The 13,040-nt window shown below is 49.4% G+C and overlaps 1 protein-coding gene across 1 annotated transcript in view; it reads left to right on the forward strand.

Moving 5' to 3' along the window:
- Nucleotides 1–13,040, forward strand: part of CACNA1G (calcium voltage-gated channel subunit alpha1 G) — a 106,919-nt gene that overhangs the window by 23,881 nt on the left and 69,998 nt on the right. Inside the window, exon 10 of the mRNA XM_035893303.1 lies at nucleotides 12,342–12,493. Within this exon, the coding sequence (XP_035749196.1) occupies nucleotides 12,342–12,493 (152 nt within the window). The remainder of the gene's footprint in view (nucleotides 1–12,341; nucleotides 12,494–13,040) is intronic.

Genomic DNA, 13,040 nt, shown 5'->3' on the forward strand with positions numbered 1-13,040 from the left:
TGTGTTCCATAATGTGTTTTTTTTTTTTTTTTTTTTCCTCCTCCAAATACTTCGTTGGAGTGAAATGCAAAGGCTTTAGTATGAGGCGTGATGTTGGACTCCTCAGCAGGGGAAAGAATTCGGCAAGGGCTTCCTTGAGGAAGGGCTTTGGGGTTTTGTTTTTGTTTCTAAAATCTGGTTCGCATTGAGCGGCCTGGCTGTTCCGATTTCCCTTGTCTGAACTCGCATTGTATGAACTATACCCTACATACGCGTTTGTTTAAATAGCGCTTGAATTTCAGCCACCGTCGCTGCGGTGTTTTGCCATTGTTAACATAACAAGAGACTGGAGAGTCCTGCGCTGGCCTCCCCAAAGCTGCAGTCGGTTCAAATCCATGGCTGGAGCTTATGCGGAACTTGGATCTAGAGAGGTCCAAAACTCTGGTGTCTCTGAAGGAAGACAGGGGGAATTGGTTCAGACCTGTAGAGAACCTCTTGTTAATTCTTAAAAATGAATTGGAGAGACAACAGGGGTGAAATGACTCTTTGGGACGGCACCCAAGGAGGAAAGCTCATGAGAGGCAATTCTTCAAGGGAGTGGGAAGAGGCAATGTCTGACATCCCCAGGTAACTGGTTACTGGAGGGTAACTGGTGGAGCACCCCCAGCTGCAGCAAGGTGTTGTAGGAACCCACAAAGCAGCAGTGCCCCCAACCAAGGTGTGCAAACTCCACCGGCAGAAAGCGGGAGCAGCCTCGGCCCATGGTAGGATCTCAGGCCGAATTCCTAGCGCATCCCACTGCAGGGGCCCAGAGCGTGCACGGTACAGGTGGTGTAAAGTTGTCACTGGTAACATTACCATCTAATAGCCGCCGCAGCATGGAAATATCAACCATCTGTGCCAAAGCGTCAAAGGAAAGCTTGCTGGCAAAATGCATTAAAGTGTCTATTTATGTAAACAGTCGAGGCTGGAGAACATGGGAGCCTTCCTAATCAGTGTCAGAGGATGTGAAATTTTCAGGTATCCAGGATGATCGAGAGGGGAGATGAAGGGTCAGTGACTGCAGCAGCATTAGAAAACCTGCCGGCGTGGAGGAACCATTAGGCTCCAGGTCCAAGCATTAATAATAGTCACCCAAATGGTATTTATGTACTTCTGCTTCTGCCTGAATTCAGTGTGCAGGGAAGAAGGTAACTGAAAATTATTAGCTGTCATGACACCCACTGATTAATTTTTCCATGTGGGAGGAAAATTCGACTGCTCCACAGAGAAGCGGTGGAAGAGAGCTGGACAGTGGGGATTTGGCAGGCTCCCAGGTCTTGGGGTGCTTGAATCTGTGCTAGTGTCCATAGTTCTGGGCAGGCTGGAGGGCAGCAGGTCTGGATCCATTTGTGAGCACTGCCTCAAGAAATAAGGGTGTTCTGGGGATCAGAAGCACTTTACTCCCAGGACTCGGTGGTCAAGCACATCCTAATCTCTACCAGTTTCAAGCCAAATTGAACATTTTGCTGCTGGCCACCAGAATGGAAGGCAGCTGCAGATTTGTTGGGCATGTGGAGGCTGCTGCTTTGACATCCCTACCTGCCAAAATGAAGTCTTTCCAAGTGCTCGTTTGCCTCCCAAGGAGGCTGTGGAGGATCTGGGGATGAGCTGCAGCTCGCAGGGTGCATGCTGCCGGGGTGGTCATGGGCAACACCCTGCCCCCTCCAACCTCCACAGCTCCATGTCAGGTCAATCCAGAACATCTAAATTTTGGCTTCCTTCATGTGCATGGATTTGTGGCAGGGCCCCCGATCAGGAAGGAAGGGAATCCTTTTTTTTTTTTTTTTTATATAATATTTTTGGTATCTCTTGCACCTCTCTTGAATTGTTTCCTGCAAGTGCAGAGACTCAAAGATGGGTCCCACATCCAGGCAGCAGCCAGTGCTGCACCAGGGGCCTGGAAGACAGGGGGAATTGGTTCAGACCTGTAGAGAACCTCTTGTTAATTCTTAAAAATTAATTGGAGAGACAACAGGGGTGAAATGACTCTTTGGGACGGCACCCAAGGAGGAAAGCTCATGAGAGGCAATTCTTCAAGGGAGTGGGAAGAGGCAATGTCTGACATCCCCAGGTAACTGGTTACTGGAGGGTAACTGGTGGAGCACCCCCAGCTGCAGCAAGGTGTTGTAGGAACCCACAAAGCAGCAGTGCCCCCAACCAAGGTGTGCAAACTCCACCGGCAGAAAGCGGGAGCAGCCTCGGCCCATGGTAGGATCTCAGGCCGAATTCCTAGCGCATCCCACTGCAGGGGCCCAGAGCGTGCACGGTACAGGTGGTGTAAAGTTGTCACTGGTAACATTACCATCTAATAGCCGCCGCAGCATGGAAATATCAACCATCTGTGCCAAAGCGTCAAAGGAAAGCTTGCTGGCAAAATGCATTAAAGTGTCTATTTATGTAAACAGTCGAGGCTGGAGAACATGGGAGCCTTCCTAATCAGTGTCAGAGGATGTGAAATTTTCAGGTATCCAGGATGATCGAGAGGGGAGATGAAGGGTCAGTGACTGCAGCAGCATTAGAAAACCTGCCGGCGTGGAGGAACCATTAGGCTCCAGGTCCAAGCATTAATAATAGTCACCCAAATGGTATTTATGTACTTCTGCTTCTGCCTGAATTCAGTGTGCAGGGAAGAAGGTAACTGAAAATTATTAGCTGTCATGACACCCACTGATTAATTTTTCCATGTGGGAGGAAAATTCGACTGCTCCACAGAGAAGCGGTGGAAGAGAGCTGGACAGTGGGGATTTGGCAGGCTCCCAGGGCTTGGGGTGCTTGAATCTGTGCTAGTGTCCATAGTTCTGGGCAGGCTGGAGGGCAGCAGGTCTGGATCCATTTGTGAGCACTGCCTCAAGAAATAAGGGTGTTCTGGGGATCAGAAGCACTTTACTCCCAGGACTCGGTGGTCAAGCACATCCTAATCTCTACCAGTTTCAAGCCAAATTGAACATTTTGCTGCTGGCCACCAGAATGGAAGGCAGCTGCAGATTTGTTGGGCATGTGGAGGCTGCTGCTTTGACATCCCTACCTGCCAAAATGAAGTCTTTCCAAGTGCTCGTTTGCCTCCCAAGGAGGCTGTGGAGGATCTGGGGATGAGCTGCAGCTCGCAGGGTGCATGCTGCCGGGGTGGTCATGGGCAACACCCTGCCCCCTCCAACCTCCACAGCTCCATGTCAGGTCAATCCAGAACATCTAAATTTTGGCTTCCTTCATGTGCATGGATTTGTGGCAGGCCTCCAGATCAGGAAGGAAGGGAATCCTTTTTTTTTTTTTTTTTATATAATATTTTTGGTATCTCTTGCACCTCTCTTGAATTGTTTCCTGCAAGTGCAGAGACTCAAAGATGGGTCCCACATCCAGGCAGCAGCCAGTGCTGCACCAGGGGCTCTCTGCACTATGCACCAACGCAAACCAGTGCTGTACTCCCTTAGGCTTGCACCCCACCTGCTTTACTCCAGCTGTGGCCTTAATAGTACAGCCTAACTTTTCTCTGTGGTGAAGTTTCTAATTTGATGCTTCCCTGTATGAATCTGATTCATTAGGCTTTGATTCAGGAGGGCACTTACACATGCATGTGCAGCCCTTAAATCAATGAGACAGCCTTTCCCTGGACAACCTCCATCTGCCCCAGGCTCTTCCCAGGAGCTCGCAAGGTCCAGCGTTCATGCACCGTCTTCTCTTCCTAGAGCTATCTCCACTTCCACTTTGGTGCATATCCCATGTCTCTATTTAACTCCATTACACATCTCTCCAGCCCTGTGCCAGCTACTCTTAGCCAAGTGATCAAAGCTTTGGCAGCGCAGCGAGGCTTTCCCTCCCTCGGTGTCTGCTGGCTTTGCCCGATGCAGGGCTTGTAGCAAGCGTCAACTTAATTTCTCAGCGCTACAGCTGCATAGGGCACTCCCACGGTAGGAAAATGAGGTGCCCTATAGATTTGCACGTGCTGTATTCAATTAGCTCCTGCTTAAGCAGAAATTACTCTTATTAACGGTTTGTTGTTGGAGACTGGAGGAGTCAAGTCAATGCTAATGGAAGTCATCAGAGCTGTTAATCACTAGGATCACTGACTTCAAAAACAGCTCTCTGTTTGTTATTGGGGGTAATTTGTTTTATGGACCTTGGGGGTTCTTCCGCTCCTCAGTGATTTGAAGAGTTTATGAGGTCTTGTAGGAACTCACGTGTTTTAATTGACTTGCTCACGAAGTTCTGTCAGGGCATCATGCAAAATACAGGGGTGCCAAGACCCTCGTAGTCATTAAAAAAATGGGCTGTGCCTGTAAAGCAGACTTTATCCTGGTTCTGGTGACTGACTGTTTTGAACATTAAATGAGATTTCATGCAACTGGAAAGTGTATGGGGTTTTTATCAGATAATTCAGCTCTGTGCATGCTTTAGGGTGAGCCTATGTGGATTCCTTGACGTCTACTAAAGTTTTCTTCAGCTCCCTGGATGAGGAGCCATAAGTGTCAATCCTTTCTTGTTAATTTAGTTCAGAGACTGGAAATACTCGGGCTGCCTTAGATCCTATCTTTACAGCCGTTGTTTCTGTTGCCATCCGTACCCTCGTGTTATCTCTGCTCAGGCAGCATTGAGAAGAGACTCCGGCTCGGTGAAATGGGAAAATTATGTGTGCTCTCGAAACTTGCTTCATCCCTGCGTGGATGAAAAATCACTGCTCTCTGCAGATAGCTGGCGTTTCTCTCTGCTCCTTCTTTGATTGTGGTTGTTCCCCTTGGGTGGGAGCCAGCAAGCTCAGCTAGAGCTCCTGGAGCATCCTCAGGTTGCACCACCAAACGCTTTCATCTGTAAGCGCTCCTGATTGCTGGTGATTTCCCAGAGACTAGTCCATTTTTTTCCCCAGCTCTCTTGGTAGAGGTTGGTCCCGATGCTGTTGGTGCCCATGACTCTGCCCTGCTGCCACCCATGTCCTCACAGAGCCCCTTCCCACCCCGCTCAGCCCCCAGTGGGAGCGGGGACAGGAGCCGAGCGCTTTTTCCCTCGTCTCTGCTGGATTTCAGCTCTTTGCTATAATTGTTTTTTTGCTGATGTTAGGAAACGACCGACTTTCCCCCTGTGGACGTCTGTCAGCATTAGCCCTTTTTCTTTCTCTTCTTTTATTTCCTCCCTCCCCCTGGTACCTTCTCAAGTACTAATGGGGAGATAAGTTTCAAACTTGGTTTAGATTAACTAGAAATAGCGGGCTTTAAATCTCAAGTACTTACAAGGTGTGACCAAGTGGAAATGCAGCTTTTGTTCAGCTTAAGCTCCTTCGAAACCTGGGCAGAGGGATGAGCCAGTTCATGTTTTTCTTGCATTTTCTGGGATAATATTCATCCAGAAATCTTAGGCTGAGAAAGATAAGGAGTTCAGGCAAGAATATCTGCTGTGCCTCCTGAGAGTGGTAAAGAAGAGCCCAGCCCCGGGGCTTGGGGGAGGAGAGCATGGTCTGCAGGTCCTCTTTATGGTCCTGGGCAGGGATAGTTCATGGCAGGTCCCTTCAGGGTTGGTTGATGAGGTTCTCCATTGTGCCTGGGGCTCATCCCCTCATTTGCACCCCAGGCTCCGGGTGGACAGGAGACAGAGGTGCATGGGGACATGGCCCTGTACGGGCCATTGGGGCTGGGGAATTTGGTTGCTGGCCAGGGTTGCTCAACAAGGATGTGGTGGAGAGGAAGGTCTTGCACCAGAAGGTGCCATGTCCATGGGACTCAGCTCCTCCCTTCTGCAGGAGTGGGGTGGGAAGGGACATTCATTAACTGGAACGGGGAAGAACAGGTGGAAGTGAAGAGATTAGTGGCGGTGGTGGAAGGGGAGTCCCTCCTGTGCAGACAGCTCTGATTTCTCCGAAATGAAAGCTGCTTTCCTCCCTTTCTTACAGCATTATTTGCCATGGCATGAAATATTCACCCTCCATTCAGCCCGTAACAAAATCCTCCTTTCCCATGCAGTGATGGGAAGAAACTGGACTTGTTCGCTTGTCTGTCAAAGTAATTTCCTTTTAATAAATGCCTATAAATCCTGAACTTCCCAGCAGTCCTCCTCCAGCCCACTAAGCAGCGAGCACGCTGCCCTTTCCATGTCTCCAGTCCCAAGAGGAGCAGAGCAAAAACCGCTGCAATCCTGCTACTTGCTGAATTGTTTTCTTTAACCAATTTGGCAGAGGATGAGTAGAGGAAGCCTATCAGTCTATCGGGCTCTGATTAAGGACGGCTCAGGTTGGCGCTGCTGGACCCAGGACAATAGCTAAAGCCCGATGCCTTTTAAGGAGCCCCAAAGACAATGAATGTCATCGCTGAAAATATGTGTGGACTGAGTTTCTATTTATAAAGTAGCAAGAGGCTCTGGAGCTAAGAGGAGCTGTATTTACCAAAGGGAATCAAAGTGGTTTTTTGGATGGCCGTGGCTCAGCGGGTGCACCGAGGCAGGGGGAATAGTGTGGGTGTGATGAGGGCAGGGCATGGAAGAAGGCTCAGTGGTTGACTGAGGACATGGCCATGAGCTATAAATGGTGGGGTCTGGGAGAGGGCAAAACCAGGGCACCTCATTTTGTTAATTAATAGCTGCTTCCGTTCATCAGAATTTTTTGCGTTTTGCCCTGGGACATGTGGTCTGGCTCCTGTTTTGAGGCAGACCCGGTGTGTGTCTGCACCCACATGGAGGGTGGAGAAGATCTTAATGGAACAATGTCAGGTTGAAAATTGCGTCTTTGTGTGACCCATTGGACTTTTTTCTTATGTATATATATTAAAAATCTGCAAGTGATGAGTCAGTAAAATGTTGTTGGTGTTTCCTGTGAAATAGCTGAGGTCGGTATTTTCTTTCTGTGTTATTTTTCCTTAGTTGCCATGGTAATGATTTCAGAAGGGTTTTATTCTGCAGCCATTTGAATGGGTTAGAAGTTTTCATGGTCTTCTGGATCCACTCGCAGAAGCAGAGCCCTCGGGTTATGGAGGGATCTGCCTCCTGGCTGGTCACCCCATCTCTCCCTCTGTGCTGTGGCGAGACAGAGTGGTTTTACTATTTTATTTTATTGTTAGTGAGATAGAGAGGAAAGACCCTGGGGTGCTTCTGCTCTTTTGTGCTGCATCCCCAGGGGCAGGGGCTGGGCAAGGCCAGGCTTGGCCGCAGCCTGGAGCTCACTTGCCTGGGCAAGGGGGAGATGGGGATGGACGGATCCATGCCATGCTCACGGTGCTGGGTGCAGGTCTGATGATGATGAAGAGCCTGTGCCATGCCTGTGCCTTATATGGGTCGTGGCTGGAGGAGGGCAGGAGTAGAAGCCTTCTAAGCTCTGTGCACCATCTGCCAGGGCACTTGGTTGCACTTCATCACGCAGCAGGGCTTGCCTTTCAGGAATTGGGGAACCCAGCCCCCAGGGCTTGCACTTTTAATGACCCCAGTCCCTGTCCTCAGCCTTTTCCCTGCTCGTTGCCTGCAGCCTCGCCGGCTCAGCAGACACCTTGGAGCCCTGTGCATGGGAAGGTGCAGCGTGTGCCACCGTCTCGTGCACAGATGGAACTGGAGCACGTCCCTTCTACTGTCAGAAACGTCACTCATGAGCTACTACTCAGTTTAAAAAAAGAAAAAAAAAAAAGAAAGAAATGCCTTCCAGCCTATTTCTGAATGCTGACAAAGGACAAGGTGCTGGTCCAGCTCTGCGATACCCCTCAAGGCAACATTTAGTACCTGGGGGCATCTTCCCTTGCCTCCTCCTGTCCCCCACAGCAGTGCCCTGCTTGGTGCCAGGCAGGGTGCAGAGAGCATCCCCTCCTCGCCGCCACGGTTTGCACCCTGCCAGGTAGGGTTACGTCTGAGCGGGCGCCCGTGGCTCGCCTCCTCCCCGCCGCCTTCCTTTGCTGTGTGGTGTTTATGAGAGATGCTGCGCTGTCTGCTCCTATTTTATGTGCTGCCAGAGCTTGTCAATGTGCTGTTTGGTACATTAACAAATCGACACTACACAAACAGAGAGCTAACAGGGAATGATTTATCCAGGACACCACGTCTGTGTGTCCAGCAAGGCGAGGTGTCCTGGAAACAAAATTCGGTATTTACCAAAGACTCATCAGAAGAGCTGGTGTTCCGTGCCACAGCTGAATCGTGCTCATACCTTGCTCTTTCTGGGTGTTGCTCGTTTAATCATAGGATGTTTTCCTTTTAATTAGTCACTGCTGCTGCTGATGAGAGAATTAGCAGGCTCTTCTCTTAATGGAGAAGCTGAGGCTGTGGCAGATGTGCTGTAACCAGGGTGGTGGGCAGGAGGCTTTGTGCTGCAAAGAAACCCCAGGGTCTGCACCTTGGGCTCTGCTTCCCCACAAAATGCCCTTTCCAGGGGTGTTCCTGGAGGGGTTTGTTTTCCAAATATATTATTTAGTGAAAGGAAGGATGCTGCCTTCCTGGCTGCTGTGTTGTGACCCTCGGAGGGGAAAGGTGCTTGATTTTACTGGCTCTTTTCCTCCATGCCCGGCGAGGACCCGTGGAGCTGGTTGTGTGCCAGGAGTTGGTGGCTCCCCCAGGTACATTACATCTAGAGCTGGTCAATGCTGTTTTGATAGGACAGTTATTGTCAGAAAATGGCAGTTTATCAAACTTGAAGCTGTTCATGGGAGAAGAGAGGTTTCAGTGAGCTGGCTTAAAAAAAATATTATTGCAATACGTTGTCTGAGATGTTTGAAACGTCCATTTGAACAGTTGAGGAACAAAAAGTTCCATGCTCTTCTTCAAGCTGACTTTTATTTATGTTTTTTAATTTCAGTTGATTTACGGTACAGAGCAAATGGATAAGGGAATAGGGACTGAAATGGAGGGGAGAGCTTTTCAAAATTTTGGGCACAAAGTGTCTCAGTTTGCCAGTTCTGAAACCCTGCGTTCCTTTTCAGGATGGAATGACAATTTTGATTCCCACAGGAGAGAAAAGCCACTTTCCTGCTGTATTGTAATGATGTCTCAGACACGTTTATGATTTCTCTAGAGCAGAAGCATCTTATAAACAGTCTTCTTGTCTATACACATCTCTGGCTGCATGGAAATCCCGTAGCTGGCATTCTCAGAAGTGTTTGAATCCCCACTGCCTGGCTGTGGTCCCCTTGGGCAGGCTCACGATCTCAGCCCACCTCTATTTTTATAAATCATTCCCGGTGGTGCTTGTGGCAGTGATCCAGGCGGGTGCCCCATGGACTGGCTGCAGGGATGTGTCCCTCGAAAGGGACGTGGAGCTGTTGCAGGGGGCTCGTCAGCTGCCCTGGGGAGCGAGGGGCTTGGGGGACAACGCTCCACAGCCGTCTGCAAAAATCCTCTGAGTAATTCGCATCGCCCTGTCTCAACTGTTTAGGGATGTGCTGTTTCCCAAAAGCAAACTAACTCCTCAATTTCAGCTGGGTCCGGTTGCAGTGTGCTTCCAGCAGATGCTCCTCGCCCTCCCCTGGCAGAGCTCCAGGCTGCCCTGGAGACCCTCCGCTTCTCCCAGCTGGGTGAAAGGAGAGTTTTCTCTTCCTCTTTCAACCCATTTTGGCCATTAATCTTAGATTTTTGGATATTAATTCTCACCTCTGGTTCGGGAGATCCCACTCTTTATTATGGGTGCCCAGTGTCTCAGATATTAAAAATGGTTTATGCAAGGGAAGTGGAAAAGGGTGTGTAGAGGAGTCGGGGGCCAGGCAGCTTTTTTGGGGTGAAGCAGGGGGAAATGGATGGATCTGGTGCTGTTGTTGGTGCTGAGCATCGCCATGCTGCATGGGCTGGCCCGTAGCCCTCCCATGCTGGTGCCAGGGGTATTTGTGGCTCTCATGAACCTGGTGGGCTGGGAGGGATGCTTTACAGGCTGGGGGGGTCACGGCCCTTTCAGTGGGTGCTGGGGGTCCTGGGAGGGTTGCAGCATAAGCGCTGCTCCCCACATCAGCCAGCTGTGCCCTGCCAGCGCCTCCCATCCGGATTTGTACATCCCAATAACATCTCCAGCCAGAAGGCACTTGTGAAGTGCAAAGTTTCATTAATCCACGCTATTAACACAATGTCCCTGCCAAGGCTGGTTGGGTTTTCCATGTCAGCCCCGCGGGGAAGGGATGCTGGGGCTGCGGGAGATGCTGGATGCTGCTCACGCCTCGAGGGACTTAACCGGGTTGCGCCTGCGGGGCAGGTTAGATTTGGCAGCGCGGTTGCAGAGGGGGAACAGAAGGTGGAAATCAGCCTTGGGGGCCTGGGTTAGTGGCACTGATGGATGAGAAGGAAAGCTTCCAGGAACACGTTTCCTTTCCAGCAGTATTGCGGCGGTAATGATAACAGCGCAGCCTGCCTCGGTGCTGGGGCGCTCACGAATTAGTTGGCATTTTTTTTGTGACTAATGTAGACTTTCAGCAATTTGAAATTGTCCTGCGGTGCAGCTTGACATATAAGTTCTCGGCCTATTTATTACTTTGTGTCTGAGTGTTCCCACAGGTATATGATTTTAAACCAGGGCTGCGTTTAATATTGGGAGCTGGAGCATTTGTATTTTAGCTCTAGATCAGCGAGGCGGCGATTTGGGCTGTATCTCCAGTGTGTTTGGCAAACTCTAGCCCAGGGATCCGTTCCTCAGCAGGATGTCTGAGGTACAGGAAGTGTTCAACACCCCCTTTATTTTTCTTTTTTATTACTTTTTCTTTTCAATGCTGCTGTTTCCTCCTTTCCCATCCTGTGACCATTGCTGTGTCATCACAAGCTCCCACTGGTATCAGTGCAAGTCTCCAGGGATTATGCTACCATGCTGAGATAACATCAGACCAGTTTGGGTCCCCACCTATCATCGCACTGGGTTGGAGGAACTTGAGCTGCAAGGGTTTGGCCAGCTGTGCCTGGAGACTTCAACCCTGAAAAAGAAAAAGTGAAATGCCGACATGGATTTATCTGTTTATTTGCCAGCATTTATCTGTGGAGCCTTTGGTCATTGTAGTTTCCTGGGGCTCTGAAACACGGTTGATCAAGAGTCAACCCTGGCCCTGAGCCATCCCCTCTCCTGTCTCCCATGGAGTTGGGTTGGGGTTGGGTCACCTCATGTCAAACCCTACAGCTCATCCCGAAGCATGTGCCACGGCGTGGCAGCTCCTGCTCTGTTGTAGGAAGCTTTTGGCCAGCCATGAAGGTGTTTCATGAAAGTGGTGGGAGCAGTCTAACAGCATGCACCACACATTGGCTTCTGCTCATGGTGTAGCTGCTGTGAACCCGTACATCTGGCCATAACCCACCGTGGTGTTCAGGCATCTAAAGCGCCGGGTGGCTGCATGGGGGGATTTAGAAAAGTACCCGAGTGAGCTAAGTGCCAAACGACCCCTAAGAGGAATCCAGCACCCAGCGTGCATAAGGTGTTTTGTGAACTGTGCCAGCCTGCTGCCCAGTGGGGCACCTTGGCTTTGCCAACACGACCCTGGGGCCATCTGCCAGCAGGACACTGCCTCTTGATTTTAATGAAGCCTTTAAATAGAAACATGGAGTTGCAGCCATGTGTTGGGGTTAAATGGGGAGAAAGGATCTGGTACTGCAGATTCTGCTCCTGTCTTTGCCGCTGACTGATCCTAAACAGACTACGCCACCGGTTTTTGTCTTCTGCCATACGTTTTCCAATAATGCCCGCCCACCCGCCGGGGAAAGCACAGCGCTGGGTGTCTGCAGGCATTGTTGGGAATCCTCTGTGAAATATGCTAGAAAAACATGAAAGGTATTAATTGAGGATTATGGGAAGTCTGTTTGTTAGGTTTTTTTGGTACCTCTATTTTTAGATTGCTAGGCTGAACTACCAGGATCAGGCCCTTCCTCAGTCACAGTATTTGGGGCTTCCTAATAATGAGGGGGTTTTGAGCTGTTCCTGTTATAGCACCTCAAATCTCTGCATTTGAAAATCTTACCTTAAATCTTTTGATGAGATGTTAAATAAAAAAAAAAAACAGGCCCTGAAAGGATATTTATGTGAGAAAATGGTCTGACTTGTCCTGCGTAAGCAGAATTGGTTTGGATAGGATGTGAAAGCGTTAAGGCTCGGTACACGCCACTTCTACATAAACCTCCTGAGGTGGTACTAAAGCTGCGATTAAAGTGAAGTCCATGTCTGGATTTACCTGCTCAATTTTCAACGGGTGTATAAACCTTAAATACTCTGACAGGTCTTTTTTTTTTCTTTTTTTTTCTGCTCTCTCCTGGGCTTTGAGTGAGCTGTTACCATTTTCTTACTACACCACTGGCATTGGGATTCCTACACTTGCAGTACTGGGGCTTGTTTTTCCAGGTGTAATTTTGGATATGCCTAACGAATGGAGCTGTGCTGCTTACGTGTCCCTTTCCTCCTCTTCCTTCCCCAGCCAGAGGAGCTTACCAACGCCCTGGAGATCAGCAACATAGTCTTCACAAGCCTCTTTGCCCTGGAGATGCTGTTGAAAGTCCTTGTTTATGGTCCTTTTGGCTACATTAAGAATCCATACAACATCTTTGATGGGATCATCGTGGTGATTAGGTACAAACCTAGAGCTTGCTTTTATGCGTGTTTCCCCTCATTTGGCTGTTTAATTAAACAGCAAGTAATGGAGAGTGGGCATAAATACCTTCCTATGACACTTTATGCTTCTCTGCTGTAAATTCATGCACTTAGACACGATGGCTAATATGTATCTTGGGGTTATTTTATGGTCATTTTAGAGAGAGGCCCAAGCAGAAAGCTATCAGTCCCAATGTCCTGGGAAAGTTTAGGATCCAAATGGTACAACCAGTGCCTGATTAAGTAGCTGTCTGGTTTTTTTGGCATGTGCAAAGGCTGTAATTGCCCCAGCAGCTGCAGCCACTGATTTGCGGGTGTGTTTTTGACGCTCTAGTGGGGCTCTGCTCTTTGCAAGCCTGGATGGAGTCCAGCTCACCAGGGGCATTGGCAGTGCATCTCTGCCCGCTTTCCAGCCCTCTTCTCTCTGAATTTCACCCTCCCTTTGCTTCCTCTCCTCAGTGCCTTTGTGTTAGGCTTTGTCTTCTCAGCCAGCAATGACTTTTTTTTTTTTTTTTTTTTTTTTTCC

This window comes from Egretta garzetta, unplaced genomic scaffold, assembly GCF_000687185.1.
Source record: "Egretta garzetta isolate BGI_Z169 unplaced genomic scaffold, ASM68718v1 scaffold34, whole genome shotgun sequence".
Taxonomy (NCBI): domain Eukaryota; kingdom Metazoa; phylum Chordata; class Aves; order Pelecaniformes; family Ardeidae; genus Egretta; species Egretta garzetta.